Source organism: Myotis myotis, unplaced genomic scaffold (genome assembly GCF_014108235.1).
Source record: "Myotis myotis isolate mMyoMyo1 unplaced genomic scaffold, mMyoMyo1.p scaffold_m19_p_6, whole genome shotgun sequence".
Lineage (NCBI taxonomy): Eukaryota > Metazoa > Chordata > Mammalia > Chiroptera > Vespertilionidae > Myotis > Myotis myotis.
This window is the reverse complement of record NW_023416368.1, coordinates 865,173-878,528: the sequence shown is the minus strand read 5'-3', so window position 1 is coordinate 878,528 and position 13,356 is coordinate 865,173. Positions and strand designations below refer to the sequence as shown.

Here is a 13,356-nt window from a genome sequence, read left to right as displayed (position 1 = left end):
CCCCATCAGCCAGCAGTGAGTCCCGCGAAAGTTGTTCTTTTTCCTGCTCCGGACGCGGCGCCCACCGGCACGGGGCTGCGCAGGGCAGAGGGGCAGAGGCCAGCACCCAGGTGGACGCGGTCTTTCCGGTGGCAGGAGGACAAGGAAACTTCACGTCTGGGCTCAGGGACGGGTCCAGGTGGCGGGGGTGGCGTGCAGAGTGCCGGCGAGTGGAGAGGGGCTTCATGGCGGGTCCGGCCTCTGAGGCCGCAGGTGTGAGCTGGACTCGGCTGGTGGTGCCAGGGCTTTGCCCTCTGAGCCCCCAGTGTGTCCTTTACGAAGTCGGGGAAGTGACGCCACACGGGGCTGCGGCGGAGACAGGCCACACCTGCCACCACGCCCGGCACACAGTGCACGCTTACGTTGTCTGTCGAGGGGATGAGACCTCCTCTCCGCCCAGGCCTGGGGGCAGCAGGAGCGCACAGCGCCCTTCCTGTGGCCTGGCCGCGCTCTGCAGGCGGGAGCCCCTCGCCCTCTGCCCCGGCTGCAGAGCGCGGCCATGGCTGTGGCCGTGGAGCCAGATGGAGAGGCGGGGAGGGGCCCGCCGCGTTCAGCTCGCCTGGCGTGTGTCCGCCTGCTGCTGAGTGTCCTGTGCGAGCCCCTCCCCCTCCCTCTGGCGGAGTCTTGGGGTTGGGCCGCTTCAGGGAAGATTGATGAAGCTCAGCTTCGGCCACCGTCATTGGGAGCCTGTGCCTGGAGGGGGCTCGCTAGTCGGAGCTTCTGGGGTTTAGTTCCCCGCTGGGCGGGAGGGAGCGGGGCGCTCACGCGGGCCTGCTCCGGGCCTGGGGCCTCCGCGCGCCTGTGGTGCAGCCTCCTGAGGCGCTGGCTCCCTGGGTGACCTGTGTGCATTCTGACGTGGCTCGAGTAGAGCCTCCCAGGAGCCTTCAGAAAGACGGGGAACTCGGGGACCCCATTTAGAGGTGGGGAGGCTGAGGCCCACAGTTAGCCAACACTCCACTGACCAAGACACCCCTTTTATTTATTTCTTTCTTTAAATCTATTTTTTTAAAAATATATTTTATTGATTTTTTACAGAGAGGAAGGGAGAGAGATAGAGAGTTAGAAACATCGATGAGAGAGAAACATCGATCAGCTGCCTCCTGCACATCCCCCGCTGGGGATATGCCCGCAACCCAGGTACATGCCCTTGACCGGAATCGAACCTGGGACCTTTCAGTCCGCAGGCCGACGCTCTATCCACTGAGCCAAACCGGTTTGGGCTTTAAATCTATTTTTATTGACGTCAGATAGGGAGAGGGACAGAGAGAAACATCAGTGATGAGAGAGAATCACTGATTGGCTGCCTCCTGCACGCCCCACACTGGGGATCGAGCCCACAACCTTGTCATGTGCCCTGACTGGGACTCAAACCCGGGACTCTCAGTGTGCAGGCCGACACTCTACCCACTGAGCCACACCGGCCAGGGCTCAGACACCCCTTTTTAGAGGCAGAATAGGGTTTGAACATCCCTGAAATAAAGGCACGTGAGCAAGTGCCAGGGGCCGTGGGCCGGCGGCAGCGGGGCCCTCGCTATGCCTACTGCAGGGCTCGGGAGCAGACTGTCTGTGTGAACGCGAGGGAACAGTGGGGAGCATGTGCCTGTGCCCCGCACCTGCACACGCCCCGCCTTCCCCGGGCCTGTCCTCTGGTCAGTGTCTTGGCCAGAGGCTTGGAGGGTGACCGGCCTCGGATTCCCAGAACCAAGGGAATGGCTGTGACCAGCCCCGGAGGGACGCATGCCCGGTGTTGGGAGCACAGGCGACAGCTCCCAGCCAGGCTGCCTCCTACCGGGAGGGTGACAGGTGCTCCCCACATTGGGGTTTCTTACGGGCCACAAGCCCCGGGCGTTCCTGAGGTGTCGGGGCAGAGGGCGCTCAGTGCTGGGCCGGGGCCATGTGTAGCGGGTGGGTCTCCCCAGCGGCTCCTGAACATTCTCACGCCAGCAAAGTTGAAAGTTTCAGAGGAACCCGTTTTCCCACCATCCGACCCATCACAGACGTTCCCTGTGGCCGCTCTGTGACTCCCCTCTCTCCCAGCCGCATCTCCCCCGTCCCTCCCCCCTTCTCTCCTTACCTCTCCCCCATCCCCCTCTCTCCTATCCCCCTCTCCCCACCTCTCCCTGTCCCCCTCCCCCCATCCACTTCTCTTCCTCCACCCATCCACGCATCCTCTTGAACTTTTTTGATGCATTTTAAAGCAAATTGCAAACATCTGTAGCCTGCCCTGTCAGCACGCGTATAATTAAGCAGAATTCATCCCGGGGTTGAGCCCCAGAGCTGCCAGCCACGCTGCTGGGCAGGAGGTGGGTGGTGGGCGTGGGAGCCTGCGTGGCCGCCCTCCCTCGGAGGCCCGCCCACCCCAGCCTGGCCTGCTGGGCGCTCAGGAAGGGGCTCAGACTGCAGCCCCGTGACCTTTCACATAAATGCAACTTTGGGGGGAATGGAGTGGGTAGAAAATTGCTGGCTTCCCTGTGAGCAGAAAGCTCAGTGCCGGGCCCATTCCTGCCCCTGCGTCACCAGCAGGAAGCGCCGTCTAATCATAGACTCCACCTCTGCCTCTTCCCTCTGAATATGAATATGGTGGGTGGGGAGCTTTGCTCCTCCTCTCCCCTCAGTGCCCTCTCCCCATCCATGCTCTGAGGCCCCAGCCCCCATTGCTCTGTCACACAGCCGCCGCCCCAGGGGCAAATTTGTCAGCCCTTGAACACCACCTGCCCCCATCCGCTCCCACCTGCCCCCAACACCAGCTCTCCCACCACCACCTGTTCCCACCCGCCCCCACCTGCCCCCACCTGTTCCCACCCACCCCCACCTGCCCCCATCCTCCCCCATCTGTTCCCACCCACCCCCACCTTCCCCCATCTGCCCCCACTTACCCCCACCTGTTCCCACCCACCCCCACCTGCCCCCACTCACCCCCACCTGTCCCCACTCACCCCCACCTGCCCCCACTCACCCCCACCTGTCCCCACCTGCCCCCACCTGTTCCCACCCGCCCCCACCCATTCCCACCTGCCAGGAGCCCTGAGCCCAAGCACCCTCACCTCTGCTTCTCAGATCTCCTGTTGGCTCTGGTGGTTCCCATGGATTTGCTTGGAGGGAACCGGTGGTTGTTTTCTTTCCTGGCACATCCTGACTGCTCACTGCCTTTAACTCGGAGGAAAACCTGGCTCCAGACGGTTCTGCACCTCGTCCTTGTCACTTGCTGCATGAGGGCGGCCTTTCCATCAGTCCGTGGGGTTCCTGTGGGGCGTGCCCTCACCTGTTCAGCCGGCTGTTGTTAGTGGGAGTGCAGCCGCCACCTCCTTCTCTGTAACCACAAACACGGCTGCTGAGTGTCCGCGATGTGGCGTTTCCCGTGTGCCAGTCTGTGCGGCGTAACTTCCGGAAGAGGGGCAGCGGGCTGAAGGGCACCTGCAGGTGCCTGACAGGTGCGGCTTCTCACAGCATCACTGTGCCCCTCCCACCCGGCAGGACAGTGTGTGCCAGCAGCCTGTGAGGGCACTGTGCCTCTGCCCTTGCCAACAGTGCCCTCAGGCTTTTAGGTTTTTCTGGTCCAGTAGGTGATAAGGTTCAACATAGTTCTAACCTCTGTTCCTTTATTATACACTAGAGGCCTGGTGCATGAAATTTGTGCATGGGGAGGGGGGTTCCTCAGCCCTGCCTGTACCCTCTCCAATCCAGGACCCCTCGGGGGATGTCCGACTGCCGTGCGGGATTGGGCCTAAACCGGCAGTCAGACATCCCTCCCACAATCCGGACTGCTCACCTTCCTGCCTGATCGCCCCAGCCCCTCTGCCTGCCTGCCTGATGCCCCTAACTGCTCTTCCCTGCTGGCCTGATCACCCCTAACCGCCTCTGCCTCGGCCCCTGCTACTGTTGCTTTGTCCAGAAGGACATCTGGACGATGTCGGGTTGATCTGGTCTAATTAGCATATTACCCTTTTATTAGTATAGATGAGAGGAAGGACTTTTTAGTATGTTTGTATGTGTGAATAGTCGTGCTCCATTTTTCAAGCCGACTGTTGGCCTTCTTGTTGATTTCTTAGAGCTCTTTGTATATTAAGGAGTTGGGCTCCTTTTATTCTAAGTTGTATGTTTTCCCAGTTTATTGCTTATCTTTTGACTTTGCTTAAGGTATTTTTTTACCAAGGCAGTTTTTCCTTCCTTTTTTACATCCCAGTACGTGACTGACTCGGAACCCGCCTGTGGCTCTGATGTGTAGAGTGAGAATGAGCTCAGTCTGTTTTTGAAGACTCTTCCTTGTCACCCAAACCTCCGAGGAAAGACTGTGTCCTCTGCACGAGGCCTGTGTGTCTCTGGGTCTTTGTCTTCCCTTCATCCGTGTCTCCGCGTGGCCCTGTCCTGGGTAGTTCTAATTGGTGCCAGCAGTGCTCCGTGTCCGACACGTCTCGTCCGCCCCCACGGGATTCTGCGGGCTGCCCAGCAGCTCTTGGCTCTCACCTGGGCCTCAGCGTCAGCATAGTGAGCCCCTCAGCTTTTAGTTTTGCTCGATTTCATGAAACGTGAAAGTGGGCGTCAGGAGACAGACACCCTGGACGTTTGCTCGGCCTGCCCGGCGTGTCGCGTTGTGCCCGCCCACGTGCTGGGACCCTGCGTGCCACTGGGACAGGTCACACGCGTGCCCGTCTGCAGTCCCATGCCCCTGAATTCACACGTACATTCTGGGCTGCACATGCAGGGTTGGTAACCTACCTCCTGGTGCCCAGGCCTGACTTCTTAGGGCCCTGCTCCCCCAGTCTGCCTGCTCCCCGGGCTTGCTCCCCGGCCTGCCTGCCTGCACCCCAGCCTGCCTGCACCCTGGGCCTGCCCCCCAGGCCTGCGTGCTCCCCTGGCCTGCGTGCTCCCCGGGCCTGCCTGCACCCCGGGCCTGCCTGCACCCCGGGCCTGCCTGCCCCCTGGCCTGCCTGCTCCCCGGCCTGTCTAACCCCCGGCCTGCCAGCTCCCCGGGCCTGCCTCCTGAGTGTGGAATGTGAGACAGGACGCTAATGAAGGAAAAGGCCTGAACCCCCTCCCATGGCGCAGGCGGCTCATGTTTATTGACGCCGGGACTGAACCAGCCAGCGCGCTGATGTGCCTCTGTGTGGAGTCGTTTCCACGGGCGCTGATTTCTTTTGATTTTTGATGAGGAGAGTGACGTGTCCTGCATATTAAGCCCAGCTCGTCTCCTGGGCCCAGCACCAGTGCCAGCGACCTCCTCGTGGCCTCAGACCCCGCCACTGGCCCAGCCCCCCACTTGCAGATGAAGCTGCAAGGCGTCCCCAGGGACCACTGAGAGGCTCTTGGGGTCTTTCCCCTCGACTCTCGGGGGACAGTACAGCCCATCTGCCACTGGCTGGACTCAGACCCAGAAAGCACGAGGCACAGAGCGGTGCCACTGCCGGCCACGGGCGCTGCTCCCCATGCCTGGGCGTCCACACGGCCTCCCGCACCGCCACACCGGCCTCGGCACTTAGACGCGGCTGTGGCACCTCCTCATCTGCATGTGGCCCTTGCGAAGCATTTAGATGGAACAGTTAGGAACTCGGCACGCCACAAACCTAGATATTCGACGTGGTGAAAAATAGTGTGTCATGGTGATTTCTGGGCAAGGACCCTGGGGCACAGCTCTTCCGGTCCCTGCCCGGGCGCCCGGACTATGCCCGTCAGCCCTGCCCCTCCATGAGCAGCCCACCATTACCAGGCTCCCCGCACTAATGGGGTGCAGTGGAGGGCGAGGGCGCCAGGGCCCAGCCTGCATGAGCTTGTGTCTGTGGGAGACAAGGAACGGGCCCTGACAGCGACGGCATGTCCACCAGGAGCACATGGGGGGAGGAAGCAGCCTGGCAGGACCGAGCTCCTGGTCCGGCCCCCGGCTCTGAGGGGGTGCTCAGGGCTCACAGCAGGTCCCGGGCGTTCTGACCACAGCTTCTCCTGTAGAAAGAGGTTCTGTGGACAGAACGCAGACGCTGAGAGCACTGTCTCCGAGGCCCCATGGCCACCGCAGGTGCGGGCTGACCGAAAGCTGTTTGAAGCATGTGTCCCAGCACCCCACTGCTGGGGCTGGGGCTGGGGGCAGGGCTCCAACAGCTGCCCGCACCCCCACCCGCAGCCGGCAGGCGGCGCTGCCGCGCGTCCACCCACGGTGAGCAGATGAGCGGTGAGGCCCATCCCAACACTGGACATAACTCGGCTTCAAAAGGAAAGAAACGGACGTCAAAGACGGATGGGCCTCAGGACACTGCTCAGTGGATCAGCCACAAGGGACACACACTATCTGACTCCCCTCGAGGGAGGGCCTGGAGGAGCCACGTTCACAGGCAGGAAGTGGAGGGCGGGGCCAGAAAGAGGGGGAGTGACAGCCCATCGGGGAAGAGGGAATGTTCTGGAGATGATGTTGGGCTGGCTGCACAGCGGTGTGAGTGCGCGACGTCCCCGCGCGAGGTGTCTGTGGTGAGCGGGCAGGGCGGCCGGGCGCTAGGGGCTGCTCTCCTGTCCACTCGGCCAGCCAGGTACCCCTCTGCCCACTGACCGCCAGTGCCCGCCAGCCCAGGCAGTGGGTGAGGCTGCGCTGGCATCTGGCTCCACTGAGGGCAGCTCGGGCGGCAAGGCAGCCAATGCGCGGGGCGGCATGCCATTGTGCGGTGACAGGCGGGGACAGTCAGACAGTGACAGCGGCCTCCCCGCTCAGGACAGCGCAGGCGGTGTGCCCGGTCCCCCTCCAGCACATGGGGCCCGAGTCCCGGTGTGGCTGCTGCCCTGTGGACACGTGTGGGCACTGGCAGCTGAGCCAGAGTTCATCTTAGTCATCAGTGGCCACACCCTGCCCACCCACCTCCATTCTGCTCCCACCCTGAGCTTGACCCAAGCTACCACCGATGCAGCCCCTCTCTGTGGGCCACTCCCTGGCACAGCCGGCTGCTGTGTGGGTCCAGCTGCTGCCCCTCCTGCCCCAGGGAGCAGGCCTGCGCCCCTGCCTCCCAAGATGGGAAGGTTGGTCCTGGGCCTGCGTGGCGTTCCGATGGCCAGAAGCCTCTGGAGTTGAGGGGATCTGGGCATACCCGGCGGACGGAGGGTCCTCCCTGGCTCTGGGCTCCCCCACAGTTGGCATAGGCAGCGACTCGCTGACAGGCGGCTTCCGCTTTCAGACGGGACACGCGCCTGCCATCCGAGCCTCCCCGGGACGGGAGGTAAGCGTCACGGCCGCTGCGTAGAGCAGGCCTGGTCGGTGTGCGAGGAGCACGGTCCACGTCAGACAGCAGTGCGCCCTGGGACCCCTGCTGGCCGCCTCCCGGGCAGGGGTGGCGGGACGAGGTCAGCATTGCCGGGGTCCAACCCCAGCAGGTCCAGGGGTCCCCAAAGGTGTAGACGGAGTCGGCGAAGAAGGAAGGACACGGAGACAGTGTTCAGTTGATCAGCAGCCTAGCCAGGATATCTAGCCAGGATCTCCAGCCAAGTTCTGGTCTGGATCTCCAGAGAGGTTCTGCTTAGGATCTCCATCCAGGTTCTGTGTCCATGTTCTCTTGCTAGGTTCTCCAGCCAGGTTCTGTAGCCATGTTCCCTCGCTAGGTTCTCCAGCCAGGTTCTGTCCAGGTTCTCCAGCCAGGTTCAGTCACCAGGTTCTAGTCAGGTTCTCTTGCCAATTTCTGTAGCCAGGTTCAGTCCAGGATCTTTTGCCATGTTCTCTCGCTAGGTTCTGTCTCTAGGTTCTGAGGCCAGTTTCTGTCCAGGATCTTTTGCCATGTTCTCTCCAGCGAAGTTCTTCTGTCGCTAGAGAATGTTCTGTGTAGGTTCTGTGCCTCCTGGTTCTGTCTTCTTAGTTCTGTCTTCTGAGTTCTGTGTTCTAAGCTCTGTATTCTAAGTTCTGTGTCTTGCTGTCTTATTACATCTGTATTTATACCAGTTGATTCAATCCTATCAATCTCTATTAAAAAGGTTAGGGTGTTTCTTATCTCCATTCCAGGGAGTAAAGATTATGTAGCTTAAGGATGATTGTTCGTAGTTAAAGTGATTAATTACCCGCCTGGCACTTAGTTAAGAGGTTTTATTCCCTCCCTAACTTCAGGGGAAAATCCCTACCTGGGGAAACACCCTTTCTCAGAGACCTTGGTTAAAACACATAGTGCCAAGAAGGTGAGCAAACATATTAAGAACAGTATGCCATATATGCCAGGTCCCTTGAAACAGCAAGCATGGACCGGCTCCGGCACAGCATGGCGGCTGGGCGGGCTGCACACCCATCTGGTAGCTCCCGCTCTCCCCCCCTTCATCCTAGAGAGGCTGATTGAGGCCTGAGCCGGTGACTGATGAATATGCATGAGGACGGCCGCTCTGTGACTGCGCTGCTGCTTCATTCTCCTCGTGTCTCTCTCCAGCAGGGTCTCTTAGTATGCACAGCGGGCCCAGGGCGGCAGGCGCCCTCCCCCGGGGCACAGCCAGGGGGCAGCGCTTCCTTGCCTGGCGCTGGGTGGCCGGCCGCTCCCAGCAGGTCCGTCCTCAGCCAGGCAGGGCCTCCCGGGGTGTGTCCGCGCCACGTCCTTGGAGACCAAGTTCACCGGCCTCTCCCTGGCAGAGGGACGCAGGCCACGAGCCCGTGAGGGCGGCGCCGCACTCCCCACGCCGGCCCACGGGTCCCGGGTGTCCCAGGGGTCCTGGACGCGGAGGGGCACGGCCATTCACCTGGGCCTGACAGAACCTGAGCCGAGAGAGACCCACACCGCGAGGGACGCGGGCCTCTGCACAGGCCAACCCCCCCGCCCCCCGCCCCACCCGGCCTGTGCTCTTGAGCAAACCTCTTGCCCTCTCTGGGCTTGGGGACCCCCCACCTCGTCTCCTCAGAATCACGTGGCTGACACTCCCCCTGGCACCACGCAGCCCCGCCGTGGCCACCGTGGGCCCTGCCCCTGGAGCTCGGCCCCCTGGCGGGTCTTTGGTTAACTGTGCTCGTGAGCAGACGCCAGCCACGCCCCCGCCCATGGGGCCAGCACGCTCCCTCCGAGGCCCTCGTGGCATCCGGGCGGCCCCTGCGCTGGTCACACCAGGCAGCAGGCGTCGGGTTATTACAGCCCCTTCCCGCCCCGCCCCGCCCCGTCCCGTCCCCTCAGCCGGGCCCAGAGCAGAGCTCAGTGGAGCCGCTGTCTTGTCTCCCACCTGCTCGTCTTGGAAGGCGCAGCCCCCTCAGCGCTCCTCCTGGCGCCACCTCCCTGTGCCATGGCGGGCGGCCGCGGATCAGGCTGGCCCTCCCCTGGGGACCAGAAGGCAGGGCTGGGGTCTGCTCCTCGTCCCCATCACAGGCTGTGGGGACAGTCGTGGCTCAGCCCACGTCAGTGACCCTCGTGACCTCGGCAAGCAGAGCCGTGGGCCCGCCCTCCATCCCAGCTGGCACGCCCACGCTCGCACCACACAGTGCCCGCCCCGTCGTGGCCCCTCGGCCCTGCTCTCACCTGGGAGAGTCTCAAAGGCGCTGGCCCCTGTGGGTGGGACTAGGAGGCCTGGTGGCCTCGGGAGGTGCCCCATTGGTTACCTGGCACTTTGTTACGAAGACCAAGACTCGTGGCTCCCAGCAGCCAAGACCGTCTGCCGGTGGGCAGGCCCGCTGGCCTCCTGGGCCTCACGCAGCTTCGACACAGGGACCTGCCGGCTGGGCCGTGGCAGCTGGAGACACGTCCTCTCCTGGCCTCCTTTTCAGGGGTTCCCACCTGCGTGGCCAGGTGCACGCTCAGGCGCGTCACACGGTCCTGGCAGACAGGTGCCTGGACTCACAGCACCACTCCCACTAGAGACTGGTCCAGGGCAGGCAAGGCCGCTGGGGTTCTGGGGCCGAGACATGTGGGATGGGCCCACAGCATCTTCTAGTGCCTGACGGCCAGGGCGTGCCCACCGTGAACCACGCGGGCGTGTCAGAGGGACACGGAGCTAGGAACGTGCTCCTGCTGCCAAGCACAAGATAAGCTGATCCATGAGCCCGTGCAGAACTAAAGGCCACACTCGGCACCGCGTCGGACGACAGCTGGGGAGGAGATGCATCTCCTGCAGAATCCCCACCGGTGGCAGGGACGCTGCGCCTCACATGACGTCTCCTCCCCCACCGCAGCCCAGGGAACCAGGGCGAGAGCACCAGACAGATCCCCGCAGAGGGCATCCTCCCTACCCCAGCAGCTGCCTTCACTGCCAAGGTCTTTGAAATGAGGGCCCGAGGGCCGCAGGGAAAACACACCAGCATTGACACCAGCATGCCCAGCTGTGCAGGGCGTCACCAGGGCAGCGTGTGGGGGGGAGCGCGGCGGTGTCTTCCGTTCTCTGTGATTCTCTGTGATGCTGCGTAATTCTCAGGCTCCACCCATCTCCCGCACATGGGGCTCTGGCGGGACCAGCTCCTGGCTGTGACCTGTGACCTGGGGGTTGGGGCGGGGGCGGCCTCGGGGGGCCTGCAGGGGAGCAGAAGCGGGTTTTTGGACGGTTCGCAGTAGAGTGAGTGGAAGATGCCACCACAGTCCGTGCCCCCCTGGTGGTCAGAGCTGATAGAAGGGCCTCGGGTCCTGAGCGTCCACGCTGTCCCAGGGGTGTGGGGAGGTCTGGTCTCGTGTCTCCTCCGAGGTCAGTGGTGGCACCGTGGATCCCCGAGGGGCCGCACATGGCCAGCGCTATGTCCGCCCCCACGAGAGGGTCCTGACCTCACGCCCGTGGTCTGGCGTCGACAGCGCCTGCTCTCCCGCGCTCTCTGGACGCCGTGCTGACGGCCCGTGTCCGGCAGGGCGACTACGACCAGAGCAAGACCAAAGTGCTGCACCTGAGCATGAACCCGGCCCGCGAGGCGCAGCAGAGCCGCCGCCAGGACCAGGCGCGGCTGCAGGAGGAGTGTGAGCAGCTGCGGAAGCTGGTGTGCGCCCTGGAGCGGGGCGGCCCCGTGCCCGCCGACCTGGAGGCCACGTGTCTGCCCTCGTCCAAGGAGGTGGCAGGTAGGCACACCCCGGCCTGACGGCCACGGGGGCAGCTTGGGTGTCTGTTGTCCATCTGTCCTGTGCAGGCAGCCAGGCCGCGGGAGGGCGGGCGGGGGGAGGTCTGGAGGCTGGGCCTGCAGAGCTGCAGTGGAGAAGCCGCCGGCTGAGGCTTCTCAGGCCCAGAACAAGTCAGCACGTCTCTCCGTGTCCCTGTGCCGCCCGTCACGCAGACCCAGCTCCCTGGGGCCCCCGCACAGCGGCCACACCGCTTCCTACCGCGCCCCCATGCACTGCCCTCTCCGGTCAGGGCGCCACCTCTGGGCACAGCGTGGCACCTCTAGGACGTGACCACGGGGTCTGCTCCCAGGCCTCAGAGTGCGCGGGCGCAGGTCCTGCCTCAGAGCGTCCCGGGTGCCGTGGGGGCCCAGGCGTCCCAGAGGCCCTGCACACGGTGCCCGTAGGACCTGGGCCCGCGGGCACTGCAGCCTCTTGGCAGGTGGAGGTGCCCGGCGCGCTGCCTCCTCTGGGTCAGGCAGCCTGTGAGGAGGGTCCCAACAGCCGTGGCCCTGGAGGGAGCGTGTGAGGACAGCCAGGCACCACGCTGGTGCCCTCCGCCCGGTGGACAGGCGGCAGCGGGCGAGCGGTGTGGCCTCTGCGGCCTCTGTGGCTCCCGCCGGGTGGCTCCGAGTTGTGAGCAGAGCCATGGATGGGGCTCCGCCTGCCTCCAGCACACCGGGCTCCAGCGCAGGACCAGCTCCTGGGCGGTGACCTGTGACCTGTGACCTCTGACCTCTCCCGTTGCAGAGGCCTTGCCATTGTCCGCCCGACTGGGTTCTCTAGTGGCCAGAGACCCGGCCTGGAGAGTAGGGCTGCAGCTTCTAGCTGCCAGCAAGTGCCCCACCCCACACTGTCCACCCTCCGCTCTGGACTCCAGGCCAGCCTGCCCTGCACCCGCTGTGCGGCCAGTGCCGCTGGGAGCAGCTGGGCCTGCGGTGGTCAGGGCCCTGGCTGAGGGCAGAGGTGGTGCAGGGCAGAGGCAGACACTGTGGCCATGTGACAGCGAGGCCAGTGCCCTGGCAGGTGCACAAAGGGTCCATGTCCAGACAGTTCCAGGGCGTGGAGCGGCAGCGGGTGGGGGATGGAGGGTGGGCGCGGGCAGTGCCGCCTGTGAGGTCAGCAGGGTGCAGGGCTGCCCTGGGCACCAGGGGCAGGACCAGGCCGCGCCCCCCAACTTGCACTCCCGTGAGGCAGGAACAGCTCTTTGTGGGGGTTTCTGGACCTTTATCGGGTTGCTGACCCGTTCCAGGCCCTGAATCCTCTGCCTCCCGCTGCCTCCTGCCCTCGCGTGGCTCCCGCGCACCCAGGCTGGGCCAGGCGCTCTCTCAGGTTCCTGAGATGGAGCATTAACAGCAAAGCCATCACCTTGCAGAGCGGCACTGTGAGGGCTCGAACTTGTCCCTGTGACTGGCACAGTGATGCGAGGGGCCTCCGGGGAGGGGGGAGCATGGTGGGTGCCAGGCTCCCTGGATGCCACCCGTTCTGCCTTGGGAGGAGGACACCGGGAGGGCCTGGTGCGGGCAGACCTGGCACACCTGCTCCCACCTGGCACACGGGGGCTGCGCCCTCACACATGCAGCGCCTCTGCAGGCACTTGACCCGGAATGCATCCCCCGTCCACCCCGGTCCCAGGGCGAGGTCAGTCATCTTCCTGCGGGAGCCGTGGCCTCCAGGAGCGGGGAAGCCCACGCTGTCCCTCTGCACCCCCGGCCCCACGACTCTGCTCCTCCCAGTTCTTCGTGACGCCTGTGGTCAGCCACGGCTCGGTCTGTGCTGCTGCGAGGCTGTCATGTCTTCCCCAGACTCCCGCTGGGGACACTCTGCCTCCTCCATGTCATCGTCCCCCAGGCCCACGCCCCCCCTCCCCCACCCCTGCCCGGAGCCGCTCTGAGTCCTGTCTCAGGCTGGGCCCAGGCAGAAGAGAGGCGCTGCCCCTGCATCAGCAGAGTTCCTGTGGCTCAGGCAGGGAGGCAGCCTCAGGCTGGCGCTGGTGTGTGCCGAGGTGCCGGGGCCTTTGACCAGAGTTGGTGGGCAGTGCCCCCAACAGGCCTCAGGCTGGCCCTCATGCCGGGGAGCACCCCCCCCCCTCGGCTGCCCTCAGACAGAGCCTTGCTGCCTGGGTGGCGCTGTAACCACTGTGTCCAGCCGCGCTCCCTGCACTGTCCCAGAGTCAGGTAGTAAGGACAGCGCCATCGTTAGGGGCTCATTGGGGCTGAACGGAGCCATGTAACGTAATCACTGGGTGTCTGGTGGGCGGGGCGAGGAAGTGCAGCTGCCCTCAGGCCCCAGCTGCTGGCTCCACGCCGGGGGCCCAGGGCCC

At 64.1% G+C, this 13,356-nt stretch overlaps 1 protein-coding gene across 9 annotated transcripts in view; it reads left to right on the top strand.

The window, feature by feature from the left end:
* MAD1L1 (mitotic arrest deficient 1 like 1) overlaps positions 1-13,356 on the top strand; it is a 145,283-nt gene that overhangs the window by 119,102 nt on the left and 12,825 nt on the right. For 8 of the 9 annotated variants that reach the window (XM_036311949.1, XM_036311948.1, XM_036311946.1 and 5 more), the window contains one exon: positions 10,793-10,997. The exons of the other annotated variant lie outside the window; for it this stretch is intronic. In XM_036311949.1, coding sequence (XP_036167842.1) covers positions 10,793-10,997 — 205 coding nt within the window. The remainder of the gene's footprint in view (positions 1-10,792; positions 10,998-13,356) is intronic. 9 annotated transcript variants of the gene reach the window in all.